The sequence below is a fragment of the Hyla sarda genome, chromosome 3, assembly GCF_029499605.1.
Source record: "Hyla sarda isolate aHylSar1 chromosome 3, aHylSar1.hap1, whole genome shotgun sequence".
NCBI classification, from domain to species: domain Eukaryota; kingdom Metazoa; phylum Chordata; class Amphibia; order Anura; family Hylidae; genus Hyla; species Hyla sarda.
The window spans coordinates 417,206,595-417,222,569 of NC_079191.1; the positions used below are offsets into that span (position 1 = coordinate 417,206,595).

The window sequence follows — 15,975 nt, forward strand, 5'->3', positions numbered from 1 at the left end:
CTGCTGCTCCTATTGTCAAAAATGACGTCTGTACTCTGGTTACCATGGGTAACACTTTTTGCATTTCTCTTCATAAATCTCCCAGAACAGTGCGGTAATTTTAGGGGATATAGATTCTCATGTATCAAAAGAACAAGCGGCCGTACCGACCTATCAGGGTTCAGCTTTTATTTTTCCTGTGCAGTTTAGAAAAGTGAAGCTGTGCTCTGATTGATGACTCTGGGTCACATGATCACTTATTCTGGCGGCTTGATGCATGAGGCTCTTTGGTCTCTATAATGGTCTGATATAAATTGGGTAAGGTGCATTTTTTTTTTCAGGTATACTATCTATACAGCAGGATATAGACAAGAGTATATATTACTTAAAAATAAAAAATAAAAACACAAAAATAAAAACACAAAAATTAAAAAAAATTAAAAATAAACACAAAAATAAACAACAATAAACACAACAATAAACACAACAATAAACACAACAATAAACACAACAATAAACACAAAAACAAACAACACAAAAACAAACAACACAAAAACAAACAACACAAAAACAAACAACACAAAAACAAACAACACAAAAACAAACAACACAAAAACAAAAAACACAAAAACAAAAAACACAAAAACAAAAAACACAAAAATAAAAAACACCAAAAATAAAAAACAACACAAAAATAAAAAACCAACACAAAAAAACAACAACACAAAAATAAAAAACCAACACAAAAATAAAACACAAAAATAAAAAAAAACACAAAAATAATGGTAAGCACGGCAGGTGTCTATGCATATACACTAGTGCGTTATATTTATATTACACAAGAAGCAATTGTTACTGTTTTTATTGCTTTCGTACAGACGCAGAGCGCCGTTCCAGGATCGAATATTCAGTCCGATTAAAAAAAAAAAAATACTCAGAACCACAAAACATCTTATATCATAAAATGTGGTTCAATAATCTGTTCAACTTTTTACATAAATTAAGAGAAATAAATTAACTTATAAAAAAACAAAAACAACAATGGCCGTATCTTCTGCAGAACAGAGCTTTTTAAATACAAACAAAATCGTCCTAGTTACAATATTAAATGAGTCGGGAACTTTCAAGGAACTGGATGAAAACTTGGTAGACGAATTTGTACTGAGCGATCGTCTGAATCATGAACATCCTCTGTTCCCGCAGAAGTTTCAACATTGTTGGGATCTCAATTTTCTAGAAAGAAAAAAATTATTAAAATTTGAAGATGCAACAAATTTTTATACAGTTTAATATGTGATTCAGAATGTTTTTTTTTATTAAAATGTAAATAACAAAAACTAAAAATGTATTGTATATATACAGTACATATTTTAACACAAACATAAACATACTGACACACGTGCACTTTATATTATATATATATATATACACACACACACACACACTGTAGATTCACACAGACCTACACACTATTATACATTCCTACAAACATACACACACATATACATACACTGACCCAAACATACACACTGTGACACAAACATATACACACTGTGACACAAACATATACACACTGTGACACAAACATATACATACACTGACCCAAACATATACACACTGTGACACACACATACATACATACATACACTGACCCAAACATATACACACTGTGACACACACATACATACATACACTGACCCAAACATATACACACTGTGACACACACATACATACACTGACCCAAACATATACACACTGTGACACACACATACACTGACACAAACATATACACACTGTGACACACATACATACACTGACACAAAACATATACACACTGACACACATACACTGACAAACACACACTGTGACACACATATACATAGACTGACACAAACATATACACACTGTGACACACATATACATACACTGACCCAAACATATACACACTGTGACATACATACACTGACAAACACACACTGTGACACACATATACATACACTGACACAAACATATGCACACTGTGACACACACACATACATACACTGACCCAAACAAATACACACTGTGACACACACATACATACACTGACCCAAACATATACACACTGTGACACACATATACATACACTGACCCAAACATATACACACTGTGACACACACATATATATATATATATATATATATATATATACACTCACCCAAACATATACACACTGTGACACACACATATATATATACACTGACCCAAACATATACGTATATGTATGTGACATACTTACACTGACAAACACACACTGTGACACACATATACATACACTGACACAAACATATGCACACTGTGACACACACACATACATACACTGACCCAAACAAATACACACTGTGACACACACATACATACACTGACCCAAACATATACACATTGTGACACACATATACATACACTGACCCAAACATATACACACTGTGACACACACATATATATATATATATATACACTCACCCAAACATATACACACTGTGACACACACATATATACACTGACCCAAACATATACACACTGTGACACACACATACATACATACACTGACCCAAACATATACACACTGTGACACACACATACATACACTGACCCAAACATATGCACACTGTGACACACACACATACATACACTGACCAAACATATACACACTGTGACACACACACATACATACACTGACCAAACATATACACACTGTGACACACACACATACATACACTGACCAAACATATACACACTGTGACACACACACATACATACATACACTGACCAAAACATATTCACACTGGCCCAGATTTATCAAACTGTGTGAGAGAAAAAGTGGAGGGATTTCCTCACAACAACCAATCACAGCTCAGCTAACAAACTGTGGTAAAGTGAAAGCTGAGCTGTGATTGGTTGCTGTGGAAAAATCACTACATTTTTTACCCTCAAACAGTTTGATAAATCTTGGTCACTTTGACACATCTATACAATACATACAGTGTGTATATGTTTGGGTCAGTGTATGTATGTGTGTGTCACAGTGTGTATATGTTTTGGTCAGTGTATGTATGTGTGTGTCACAGTGTGTATGTTTGGATCAGTGTATGTATGTGTGTCACAGTGTGTATATGTTTGTGTCAGTGTATGTATGTGTGTGTCACAGAGTGTATATGTTTGGGTCAGTGTATGTATGTGTGTGTCACAGAGTGTATATGTTTGGGTCAGTGTATGTATGTGTGTCACAGTGTGTATATGGTTGTGTCAGTGTATGTATGTGTGTGTCAGTGTGTATATATTTGTGTCAGTGTATGTATATGTGTGTCACAGTGTGTATATGTTTGGGTCAGTGTATGTATATGTGTGTCACAGTGTGTATATGTTTGTGTCAGTGTATGTATGTGTGTGGCACAGTGTGTATATGTTTGGGTCAGTGTATGTATAGATGTGTCACAGTGTGTATATGTATAGGTTTTGGTCAGTGTATGTATGTGTGTGTCACAGTGTGTATATGTTTGTGTCAGTGTATGTATGTGTGTGTCACAGTGTGTATATGTTTGTGTCAGTGTATGTATGTGTGTGTCACAGTGTGTATATGTTTGTGTCAGTGTATGCATGTATGTGTCACAGTGTGTATATGTTTGGGTCAGTGTATATATGTGTGTGTCACAGTGTGTATATGTTTGTGTCAGTGTATGTATGTATGTGTGTCACAGTGTGTATATGTTTGGGTCAGTGTATGTATATGTGTGTCACAGTGTGTATATGTTTGGGTCAGTGTATGTATGTGTGTCACAGTGTGTATATGGTTGTGTCAGTGTATGTATGTGTGTGTCAGTGTGTATATATTTGTGTCAGTGTATGTATATGTGTGTCACAGTGTGTATATGTTTGGGTCAGTGTATGTATATGTGTGTCACAGTGTGTATATGTTTGGGTCAGTGTATGTATGTGTGTGTCACAGTGTGTATATGTTTGTGTCAGTGTATGTATATGTGTGTCACAGTGTGTATATGTTTGGGTCAGTATGTATGTGTGTCACAGTGTGTATATGTTTGGGTCAGTGTATATATGTGTGTTACAGTGTGTATATATTTGTGTCAGTGTATGTATGTATGTGTGTCACAGTGTGTATATGTTTGGGTCAGTGTATGTATATGTGTGTCACAGTGTGTATATGTTTGTGTCAGTGTATGTATGTGTGTCACAGTGTGTATATGTTTGGGTCAGTGTATGTATATGTGTGTCACAGTGTGTATATGTTTGTGTCAGTGTATGTGTGTGTGTGTGTGTGTGTGTGTCACAGTGTGTATATATTTGGGTCAGTGTATGTATATGTGGGTCACAGTGTGTATATGTATGTGTGTGTCACAGTGTGTATATGTTTGGGTCAGTGTATGTATGTGTGTGTCACAGAGTGTATATGTTTGGGTCAGTGTATGTATGTATGTGTGTCACAGTGTGTATATGTTTGGGTCAGTGTATGTATGTGTGTGTCACAGTGTGTATATATTTGGGTCAGTGTATGTATGTGTGTGTCACAGTGTGTATATGTTTGGGTCAGTGTATGTATGTGTGTGTCACAGTGTGTATATGTTTGGGTCAGTGTATATATGTGTGTGTCACAGTGTGTATATGTTTGTGTCAGTGTATGTATGTGTGTCACAGTGTGTATATGTTTGGATCAGTGTATGTATGTATGTGTGTCACAATGTGTATATGTTTGGGTCAGTGTATGTATGTGTGTGTCACAGTGTGTATATGTTTGGGTCAGTGTATGTATCACAGAGTGTATATGTTTGGGTCAGTGTATGTATATGTGTGTCACAGTGTGTATATGTTTGGGTCAGTGTATGTATGTGTGTGTCACAGTGTGTATATGTTTGTGTCAGTGTATGTATGTTTCATATTGTGTATATGTTTGGGTCAGTGTATGTATCTGTGTGTCACAGTGTGTATATGTTTGGGTCAGTGTATGTATCTGTGTGTCACAGTGTGTATATGTTTGGGTCAGTGTATGTATGTGTGTGTCACAGTGTGTATATGTTTGGGTCAGTGTATGTATGTGTGTGTCACAGTGTGTATATGTTTGGGTCAGTGTAAGTATATGTGTGTCACAGTGTGTATATGTTTGGGTCAGTGTATGTATGTGTGTGTCACAGTGTGTATATGTTTGGGTCAGTGTATGTATCACAGTGTGTATATGGTTGTGTCAGTGTATGTATGCGTGTGTCACAGTGTGTATATATTTGTGTCAGTGTATGTATATGTGTGTCACAGTGTGTATATGGTTGTGTCAGTGTATGTATGTATGTATGTGTGTCACAGTGTGTATATGTTTGGGTCAGTGTATGTATGTGTGTGTCACAGTGTGTATATGTTTGGGTCAGTGTATGTATGTGTGTGTCACAGTGTATATGTTTGGGTCAGTTTATGTATGTATGTGTGTCACAGTGTGTATATGTTTGGGTCAGTGTATGTATGTGTGTGTCACAGTGTGTATATGTTTGTGTCAGTGTATGTATGTTTCATATTGTGTATATGTTTGCGTTAGTGTATGTATCGGTGTGTCACAGTGTGTATATGTTTGGGTCAGTGTATGTATCTGTGTGTCACAGTGTGTATATGTTTGGGTCAGTGTATGTATGTGTGTGTCACAGTGTGTATATGTTTGTGTCAGTGTATGTATGTTTCATATTGTGTATATGTTTGGGTCAGTGTATGTATCTGTGTGTCACAGTGTGTATATGTTTGGGTCAGTGTATGTATCTGTGTGTCACAGTGTGTATATGTTTGGGTCAGTGTATGTATGTGTGTGTCACAGTGTGTATATGTTTGGGTCAGTGTATGTATGTGTGTGTCACAGTGTGTATATGTTTGTGTCAGTGTATGTATGTTTCATATTGTGTATATGTTTGTGTTAGTGTATGTATCTGTATGTCACAGTGTGTATATGTTTGGGTCAGTGTATGTATCTGTGTGTCACAGTGTGTATATGTTTGGGTCAGTGTATGTATGTGTGTGTCACAGTGTGTATATGTTTGGGTCAGTGTATGTATGTGTGTGTCACAGTGTGTATATGTTTGGGTCAGTGTATGTATATGTGTGTCACAGTGTGTATATGTTTGGGTCAGTGTATGTATGTGTGTGTAATAGTGTGTATAAGTTTGTTTCAGTGTATGTATGTGTCATATTGTGTATATGTTTGTGTTAGTGTATGTATGTGTGTGTCACAGTGTGTATATGTTTGTGTCAGTGTATGTATATGTGTGTCACAGTGTGTGTATGTTTGTGTCAGTGTATGTATGTATGTGTGTGTGTGTGTGTGTGTCACAGTGAGTATATAGTTACATAGTTACATAGTTAGTACGGTCGAAAAAAGACATATGTCCATCAAGTTCAACCAGGGAATTAAGGGGTAGGGGTGTGGCGGGATATTGGGGAAGGGATGAGATTTTATATTTCTTCATAAGCATTAATGTTATTTTGTTATATGTTTGTGTCAGTGTATGTATGTGTGTGTCACAGTGTGTATATGTTTGTGTCAGTGTATGTATATGTGTGTCACAGTGTGTATATGTTTGTGTCAGTGTATGTATGTGTGTGTCACAGTGTGTATATGTTTGTGTCAGTGTATGTATGTATATGTGTGTGTCAGTGTGTATATGTTTGTGTCAGTGTATGTATGTGTGTCACAGTGTGTATATGTTTGTGTCAGTGTATGTATGTATATGTGTCACAGTGTGTATATGTTTGTGTCAGTGTATGTATGTGTCATATTGTGTATATGATTGTATTAGTGTATGTATCTGTGTGTCACAGTGTGTATATATTTGGGTCAGTGTATGTATAGGTGTGTCACAGTGTGTATATGTTTGGGTCAGTGTATGTATGTGTGTGTCACAGTGTGTATATGTTTGGGTCAGTGTATGTATGTGTGTGTCACAGTGTGTATATGTTTGGGTCAGTGTATGTATGTGTGTGTGTAATAGTGTGTATAAGTTTGTTTCAGTGTATGTATGTGTCATATTGTGTATATGTTTGTGTTAGTGTATGTATGTGTGTGTCACAGTGTGTATATGTTTGTGTCAGTGTATGTATATGTGTGTCACAGTGTGTGTATGTTTGTGTCAGTGTATGTATGTATGTGTGTGTGTGTGTGTGTGTGTGTCACAGTGAGTATATAGTTACATAGTTACATAGTTAGTACGGTCGAAAAAAGACATATGTCCATCAAGTTCAACCAGGGAATTAAGGGGTAGGGGTGTGGCGGGATATTGGGGAAGGGATGAGATTTTATATTTCTTCATAAGCATTAATGTTATTTTGTTATATGTTTGTGTCAGTGTATGTATGTGTGTGTCACAGTGTGTATATGTTTGTGTCAGTGTATGTATATGTGTGTCACAGTGTGTATATGTTTGTGTCAGTGTATGTATGTGTGTGTCACAGTGTGTATATGTTTGTGTCAGTGTATGTATGTATATGTGTGTGTCACAGTGTGTATATGTTTGTGTCAGTGTATGTATGTGTGTCACAGTGTGTATATGTTTGTGTCAGTGTATGTATGTATATGTGTCACAGTGTGTATATGTTTGTGTCAGTGTATGTATGTGTCATATTGTGTATATGATTGTATTAGTGTATGTATCTGTGTGTCACAGTGTGTATATGTTTGTGTCAGTGTATGTATGTGTGTCACAGTGTGTATATGTTTGGATCAGTGTATGTATGCATGTGTGTCACAGTGTGTATATGTTTGTGTCATTGTATGTATGTGTGTCACAGTGTGTATATGTTTGGGTCAGTGTATGTATAGGTGTGTCACAGTGTGTATATGTTTGGGTCAGTGTATGTATGTGTGTGTCACAGTGTGTATATGTTTGGGTCAGTGTATGTATGTGTGTGTCACAGTGTGTATATGTTTGGGTCAGTGTATGTATGTGTCATATTGTGTATATGTTTGTGTTAGTGTATGTATGTGTGTGTCACAGTGTGTATATGTTTGGGTCAGTGTATGTGTGTGTGTCACAGTGTGTATATGTTTGGGTCAGTGTATGTATGTGTGTGTCACAGTGTGTATATGTTTGGGTCAGTATGTATGTGTGTGTCACAGTGTGTATATGTTTGGGTCAGTGTATGTATGTGTGTGTCACAGTGTGTATATGTTTGTGTCAGTGTATGTATATATGTGTGTTACAGTGTGTATATGTTTGTGTCAGTGTATGTATGTATGTGTGTCACAGTGTGTATATGTTTGGGTCAGTGTATGTATATGTGTGTCACAGTGTGTATATGTTTGTGTCAGTGTATGTATGTGTGTCACAGTGTGTATATGTTTGGGTCAGTGTATGTATATGTGTGTCACAGTGTGTATATGTTTGTGTCAGTGTATGTGTGTGTGTCACAGTGTGTATATATTTGGGTCAGTGTATGTATATGTGGGTCACAGTGTGTATATGTATGTGTGTGTCACAGTGTGTATATGTTTGGGTCAGTGTATGTATGTGTGTGTCACAGAGTGTATATGTTTGGGTCAGTGTATGTATGTATGTATGTGTGTCACAGTGTGTATATGTTTGGGTCAGTGTATGTATGTGTGTGTCACAGTGTGTATATGGTTGTGTCAGTGTATGTATGTATGTGTGTCACAGTGTGTATATGTTTGGGTCAGTGTATGTATGTGTGTTTCATATTGTGTATATGTTTGGGTCAGTGTATGTATGTATGTATGTATGTGTGTCACAGTGTGTATATGTTTGTGTTAGTGTATGTATGTGTGTGTCACAGTGTGTATATGTTTGGGTCAGTGTATGTATCTGTGTGTCACAGTGTGTATATGTTTGGGTCAGTGTATGTATATGTGTGTCACAGTGTGTATATGTTTGTGTCAGTGTATGTATGTGTGTGTGTGTCACAGTGTGTATATGTTTGTGTCAGTGTATGTATGTGTGTGTCACAGTGTGTATATGTTTGTGTCAGTGTATGTATGTGTGTGGCACAGTGTGTATATGTTTAGGTCAGTGTATGTATGTGTGTGTCACAGTGTGTATATGTTTGGGTCAGTGTATATATGTGTGTGTCACAGTGTGTATATGTTTGTGTCAGTGTATGTATGTGTGTCACAGTGTGTATATGTTTGGATCAGTGTATGTATGCATGTGTGTCACAGTGTGTATATGTTTGTGTCATTGTATGTATGTGTGTCACAGTGTGTATATGTTTGGGTCAGTGTATGTATGTGTGTGTCACAGTGTGTATATATTTGGGTCAGTGTATGTATGTGTGTGTCACAGTGTGTATATGTTTGGGTCAGTGTATGTATGTGTGTGTCACAGTGTGTATATGTTTGGGTCAGTGTATATATGTGTGTGTCACAGTGTGTATATGTTTGTGTCAGTGTATGTATGTGTGTCACAGTGTGTATATGTTTGGATCAGTGTATGTATGTATGTGTGTCACAGTGTGTATATGTTTGTGTCAGTGTATGTATGTATGTGTGTCACAATGTGTATATGTTTGGGTCAGTGTATGTATGTGTGTCACAGTGTGTATATGTTTGTGTCAGTGTATGTATGTATGTGTGTCACAATGTGTATATGTTTGGGTCAGTGTATGTGTGAGTGTCACAGTGTGTATATGTTTGGGTCAGTGTATGTATCACAGAGTGTATATGTTTGGGTCAGTGTATGTATATGTGTGTCACAGTGTGTATATGTTTGGGTCAGTGTATGTATCACAGTGTGTATATGGTTGTGTCAGTGTATGTATGCGTGTGTCACAGTGTGTATATATTTGTGTCAGTGTATGTATATGTGTGTCACAGTGTGTATATGGTTGTGTCAGTGTATGTATGTATGTGTGTCACAGTGTGTATATGTTTGGGTCAGTGTATGTATGTGTGTGTCACAGTGTATATGTTTGGGTCAGTTTATGTATGTATGTGTGTCACAGTGTGTATATGTTTGGGTCGGTGTATGTATGTGTGTGTCACAGTGTGTATATGTTTGTGTCAGTGTATGTATGTTTCATATTGTGTATATGTTTGCGTTAGTGTATGTATCTGTGTGTCACAGTGTGTATATGTTTGGGTCAGTGTATGTATCTGTGTGTCACAGTGTGTATATGTTTGGGTCAGTGTATGTATCTGTGTGTCACAGTGTGTATATGTTTGGGTCAGTGTATGTATCTGTGTGTCACAGTGTGTATATGTTTGGGTCAGTGTATGTATGTGTGTGTCACAGTGTGTATATGTTTGGGTCAGTGTATGTATCTGTGTGTCACAGTGTGTATATGTTTGGGTCAGTGTATGTATCTGTGTGTCACAGTGTGTATATGTTTGGGTCAGTGTATGTATATGTGTGTCACAGTGTGTATATGTTTGGGTCAGTGTATGTATGTGTGTGTCACAGTGTGTATATGTTTGTGTCAGTGTATGTATGTTTCATATTGTGTATATGTTTGTGTTAGTGTATGTATCTGTATGTCACAGTGTGTATATGTTTGGGTCAGTGTATGTATCTGTGTGTCACAGTGTGTATATGTTTGGGTCAGTGTATGTATGTGTGTGTCACAGTGTGTATATGTTTGGGTCAGTGTATGTATGTGTGTGTCACAGTGTGTATATGTTTGGGTCAGTGTATGTATATGTGTGTCACAGTGTGTATATGTTTGGGTCAGTGTATGTATGTGTGTGTGTAATAGTGTGTATAAGTTTGTTTCAGTGTATGTATGTGTCATATTGTGTATATGTTTGTGTTAGTGTATGTATGTGTGTGTCACAGTGTGTATATGTTTGTGTCAGTGTATGTATATGTGTGTCACAGTGTGTGTATGTTTGTGTCAGTGTATGTATGTATGTGTGTGTGTGTGTCACAGTGAGTATATAGTTACATAGTTACATAGTTAGTACGGTCGAAAAAAGACATATGTCCATCAAGTTCAACCAGGGAATTAAGGGGTAGGGGTGTGGCGGGATATTGGGGAAGGGATGGGATTTTATATTTCTTCATAAGCATTAATGTTATTTTGTTATATGTTTGTGTCAGTGTATGTATGTGTGTGTCACAGTGTGTATATGTTTGTGTCAGTGTATGTATATGTGTGTCACAGTGTGTATATGTTTGTGTCAGTGTATGTATGTGTGTGTCACAGTGTGTATATGTTTGTGTCAGTGTATGTATGTATGTGTGTCACAGTGTGTATATGTTTGTGTCAGTGTATGTATGTATGTGTGTCACAGTGTGTATATGTTTGTGTCAGTGTATGTATGTGTGTGTCACAGTGTGTATATGTTTGTGTCAGTGTATGTATGTGTCATATTGTGTATATGATTGTATTAGTGTATGTATCTGTGTGTCACAGTGTGTATATATTTGGGTCAGTGTATGTATAGGTGTGTCACAGTGTGTATATGTTTGGGTCAGTGTATGTATGTGTGTGTCACAGTGTGTATATGTTTGGGTCAGTGTATGTATGTGTGTGTCACAGTGTGTATATGTTTGGGTCAGTGTATGTATGTGTCATATTGTGTATATGTTTGTGTTAGTGTATGTATGTGTGTGTCACAGTGTGTATATGTTTGGGTCAGTGTATGTATATGTGTGTCACAGTGTGTATATGTTTGGGTCAGTGTATGTATGTATGTGTGTGTCACAGTGTGTATATGTTTGGGTCAGTGTATGTATGTGTGTGTCATATTGTGTATATGTTTGTGTTAGTGTATGTATGTGTGTGTCACAGTGTGTATATGTTTGGGTCAATGTATGTATATGTGTGTCACAGTGTGTATATGTTTGGGTCAGTGTATGTATGTGTGTGTCATATTGTGTATATGTTTGTGTTAGTGTATGTATGTGTGTGTCACAGTGTGTATATGTTTGGGTCAGTGTATGTATATGTGTGTCACAGTGTGTATATGTTTGTGTCAGTGTATGTATGTGTCATATTGTGTATATGTTTGTGTTAGTGTATGTATGTGTGTGTCACAGTGTGTATATGTTTGGGTCAGTGTATGTATATGTGTGTCACAGTGTGTATATATGTGTGTGTCACAGTGTGTATATGTTTGTGTCAGTGTATGTATGTATGTGTGTCACAGTGTGTATATGTTTGTGTCAGTGTATGTATGTATGTGCCATATTGTGTATATGTTTGTGTTAGTGTATGTATGTGTGTCACACTGACCCAAACATATACACACTGTGACACACACATACATACACTGACCCAAACATATACACACTGTGACACACATATACATACACTGACACAAACATATACACACTGTGACACACACATACATACACTGACCCAAACATATACACACTGTGACACACACATACATACACTGACCCAAACATATACACACTGTGACACACATATACATACACTGACCCAAACATATACACACTGTGACACACACATACATACACTGACACAAACATATACACACTGTGACACACACATACATACACTGACCCAAACATATACACACTGTGACACACATACATACACTGACCCAAACATATACACACTGTGACACACATACATACACTGACCCAAACATATACACAATATGACACATACATACACTGACACAAACATATACACACTGTGACACACATACATACACTGACCCAAACATATACACACTGTGACATACATGATATATCTAATTAGAGACTTTTATGACATATGATCTAAAAAATACTGTTTTATATAAATAATATAAAAATAAAAAATATATAAATAATAGATCTCTATCTATAAGGGACGCACCTCATTGTATTCCAAGCTGTGCAGCATCAGCTCAGTTAGAATGACCACGCCGGTCCTCCCCACACCAGCACCACAGTGAACCAAAACCGGAGGGTTGCGGTGGCTGCTGCTGTCCTGCATGCTGTGACGTCGCACCGACTGAATTTCCTCCAAGTACGCTGTAAAACACAACAATAAAATTCGTCATTCTCCCCTGACGATAAAACGAAAAAGCAAAACAAGCCGGGCTAGCTGAATTCTTACATAGGAACCCTTGGACTTCCTCAGGGCAGCCATGATCTGGCCAGTCAGTGAACTGCAGGTGCCACACCGTCCTCTCTTGACCAGACAGAAGATGTTTGATCTTTAAGCCGGTGGTTGCATAGCAACCAGAATCCGTACGGAAATTTGTTGTAACTTTGAATTTCCCGTAGGTGGCGGAGTTGTGTTTGGATCCCAGCTTGGGCCAGTAGCGGTGACCCTTGGCTCTTGATTCTTCCTGCGAAGTATAGAAATGTAGGTTAACAAAAATACGCTATAAATTTTTTAATCGTGCCTCCAGCTGTTGCAAATCTACACTTCCTTTTACTCCCTGCACTGAGGATGTTGACTCAAGGCACTAAATAAAGGATATAAACAGTACGACTACTTGTGTGTTTTATTATCATTTATTTATTCCTCCAGCTGTTGCAAAACTACAATCCCTTTACTCCATGCCCTGTGAATGTTTACTCAATATGCTGAATAAAGAAGGTGAACAGTACAACTACTTGTGTTTTTCATTAGCTTATGTCAGCGTTTCCCAACTGGTGTGCCTCAAGCTGTGCCAAACTACAACTCCCTTTTCTCCTTGCACTGTGGATGTTTACTCAATGTGCTCAATAATAGACATGAAAAGTGTAACTACTTGTGTGTTTTACTAGTTTAAGTCAGTGTTTCTTAACCAGTTGCAAAACTACAACTTCAGCTGTTGCAAAACTACAACTCTCTTTTCTCCCTGCCCTGTGGATGTTTACTCAACATGCTAAATAAAGGGCAAGAACAGTACAACTACTTGTGTGTTTTATTAGTTTAGGCCAGTGTTTCCCAACTGTTGTGCTTACAGCTGTTGCAAACCTACAACTATCTTTTCTCCCTGCCTTGTGGATGTTTACTCAATGCACTCAATAAAGGACATATACAGTACAACTACTTGTGTGTTTTATAAGTTTAAGCCAGTGTTTCCCAACCGATGTGGCTCCAGCTGTTAAACTACAACTCCATTTTCTCTCTGCCCTGTGGATGTTTACTCAATGTGATAAATAAAGGACAAAGGACATGAACAGTACAACTACTTGTGTATTTTATTAGTTTAGGTTAGGCTTTTCCAACTGGTGTGCCGCCAGCTTTTGCAAAACTGCCTTTGGCAGTCCGGGCATGCTGGGTGTTGTAGTTTTGCAACAATTGAAGGCATTCCAGTTGGGGGGAAAAAATTTTTAGAAAAACAATATGACCCCATTGTGGAACAAAGGAGTCCACAGGGGATCGATACTACAGATAGCTGCTGGTACGTAGAGCTCAGATCCCCGCTTGCGCCTATTTTCCTTGGCACGCCATGAAACGGCACGCCATGAATAGCAGCCATCTCCACTTTGATGGGAAGTGATAAGATTTCTGTAATGTGACACACGTCCACATGGCCAAAACATCATACCAGGCTTATATTATGAAGATACAATTGTTGCCTTTGGAAGATCCACAAAAGTATGCAGAGGGGATCGATCGAAACCTGCGAGGAGTAATACGTCAAGATAACACGAGCCTCCTATCACAGTGGTACAAATAAGAGGCCTAATGTGTGTGTGTGTGGGGGGGGGGGGGGGGGGGATTCTGAGAAATTGTAAATATAATAGTTAAGGGTCTATTCATACGTACAGGATCCTGCACAGATTTGATGCACTGGATTTGTAGCTGCAGATTTGAAGCTGTGTTCAGTCATTTAGTTTACACTGAAATCTGCAGCATAAAATCCTGCGCATGTAAAGCCTGTACATGTAAATACACCATAAAGGGGTACTCCGGTGGAAAACTATTATTATTATTTTTTTAATCAACTGGTGCCAGAAATCTTAAATCTTAATCCTTCCAGTACTTATGAGCTGCTTTATGCTCCACAGGAAGTACTTTTCTTTTTTAATTTCTTTTCTGTCTACCCACAGTGCTCTCTGTCCATGTAAGGAACTGCCCAGAGCAGGAGAGGTTTGCTACGGGGGATTTTCTCCTCCTCTGGACAGTTCCTGACATGGACAGAGGTGTCAGCAGAGAGCACTGTGGTCAGATAGAAAATAAATTCAAAAAGAAAAGAACTTCCTGTGGAGCATACAGCCCCCTAATAAGTACTGGAAGGATTAAGATTTTTAAATAGAAGTCATTTACAAATCTGTTTATCTTTCTGGCACCAGGGAGCAGTGCTGAGTTTGTCTGTGTCCCGGCTGCAGTCTGAGATTTAGGACTCCAGCAGGAGTCCGAAATCTATAAAAAATAAAATTAAAATAAAAAACGGTAGGAAGACCGCTAGTGGTCATCAAGTGGAAAATTAAATAGAAAAAGCATATATTTTTTAATAACATGCTATTGGAATGTTATTCTGCATACATTAATCTATAATATAATCAAAAGTTTTTTTTGGATGAAAGGTACCCTTTAAATAGGTCACAACCTGCAAATCTCAAAACTGGTAAGCATGGTCGGCAAACAGCACCCAAATTAGAAAATGTGACCTTTTTCCCAGCAATTATCTAGCATAGCAAGCAAATATTTCCCAGATACACTTCACTGGAGGGTGTAACCAAGCAATAAATTTAGATACAGAGGTATTATAAGGTTAACAGGCTCAGACTAGCCTCCTGGTAGTGTAACCAAGGATTTATGAAGTAGTCTGGGAACTATTGTGTAATGTGGGTTACGAACTCTACCCAGCGCCAAATAGGAGCTATAGGGTTATGGATGATTGATATACATACCTCGTCCGCCACCACCATGGCAATGACATTTATGCCCTGCTCCCATACCATCTGCCAGAAGTCTGGAAATGTGTGGGTCAAGGGGCCCTGGGTGGCTATATAATGCCATTCTTTGTCACCCACAACCACCTGAATAAGAGAGGGAGATAATAAAGATTATTAATGCCATTGCAACACGAATAAAATATTCAAATACTAGGAGCCACTTGGATAT

General features: G+C 37.6%; 1 protein-coding gene across 5 annotated transcripts in view; it reads right to left on the reverse strand.

Annotated features, from left to right (window-relative positions):
- Positions 1–668: 668 nt before the first annotated feature.
- Positions 669–15,975, reverse strand: part of PTPN14 (protein tyrosine phosphatase non-receptor type 14) — a 155,298-nt gene continuing 139,991 nt past the window's right edge. For all 5 annotated transcript variants that reach the window (XM_056568314.1, XM_056568317.1, XM_056568316.1 and 2 more), the window contains 4 exons: positions 15,762–15,890; positions 13,024–13,258; positions 12,781–12,938; positions 669–1,212 (listed from right to left, as the gene is read on the reverse strand). In XM_056568314.1, the coding sequence (XP_056424289.1) occupies positions 1,084–1,212; positions 12,781–12,938; positions 13,024–13,258; positions 15,762–15,890 (651 nt within the window). In that variant the 3' untranslated portion in view covers positions 669–1,083. The remainder of the gene's footprint in view (positions 1,213–12,780; positions 12,939–13,023; positions 13,259–15,761; positions 15,891–15,975) is intronic.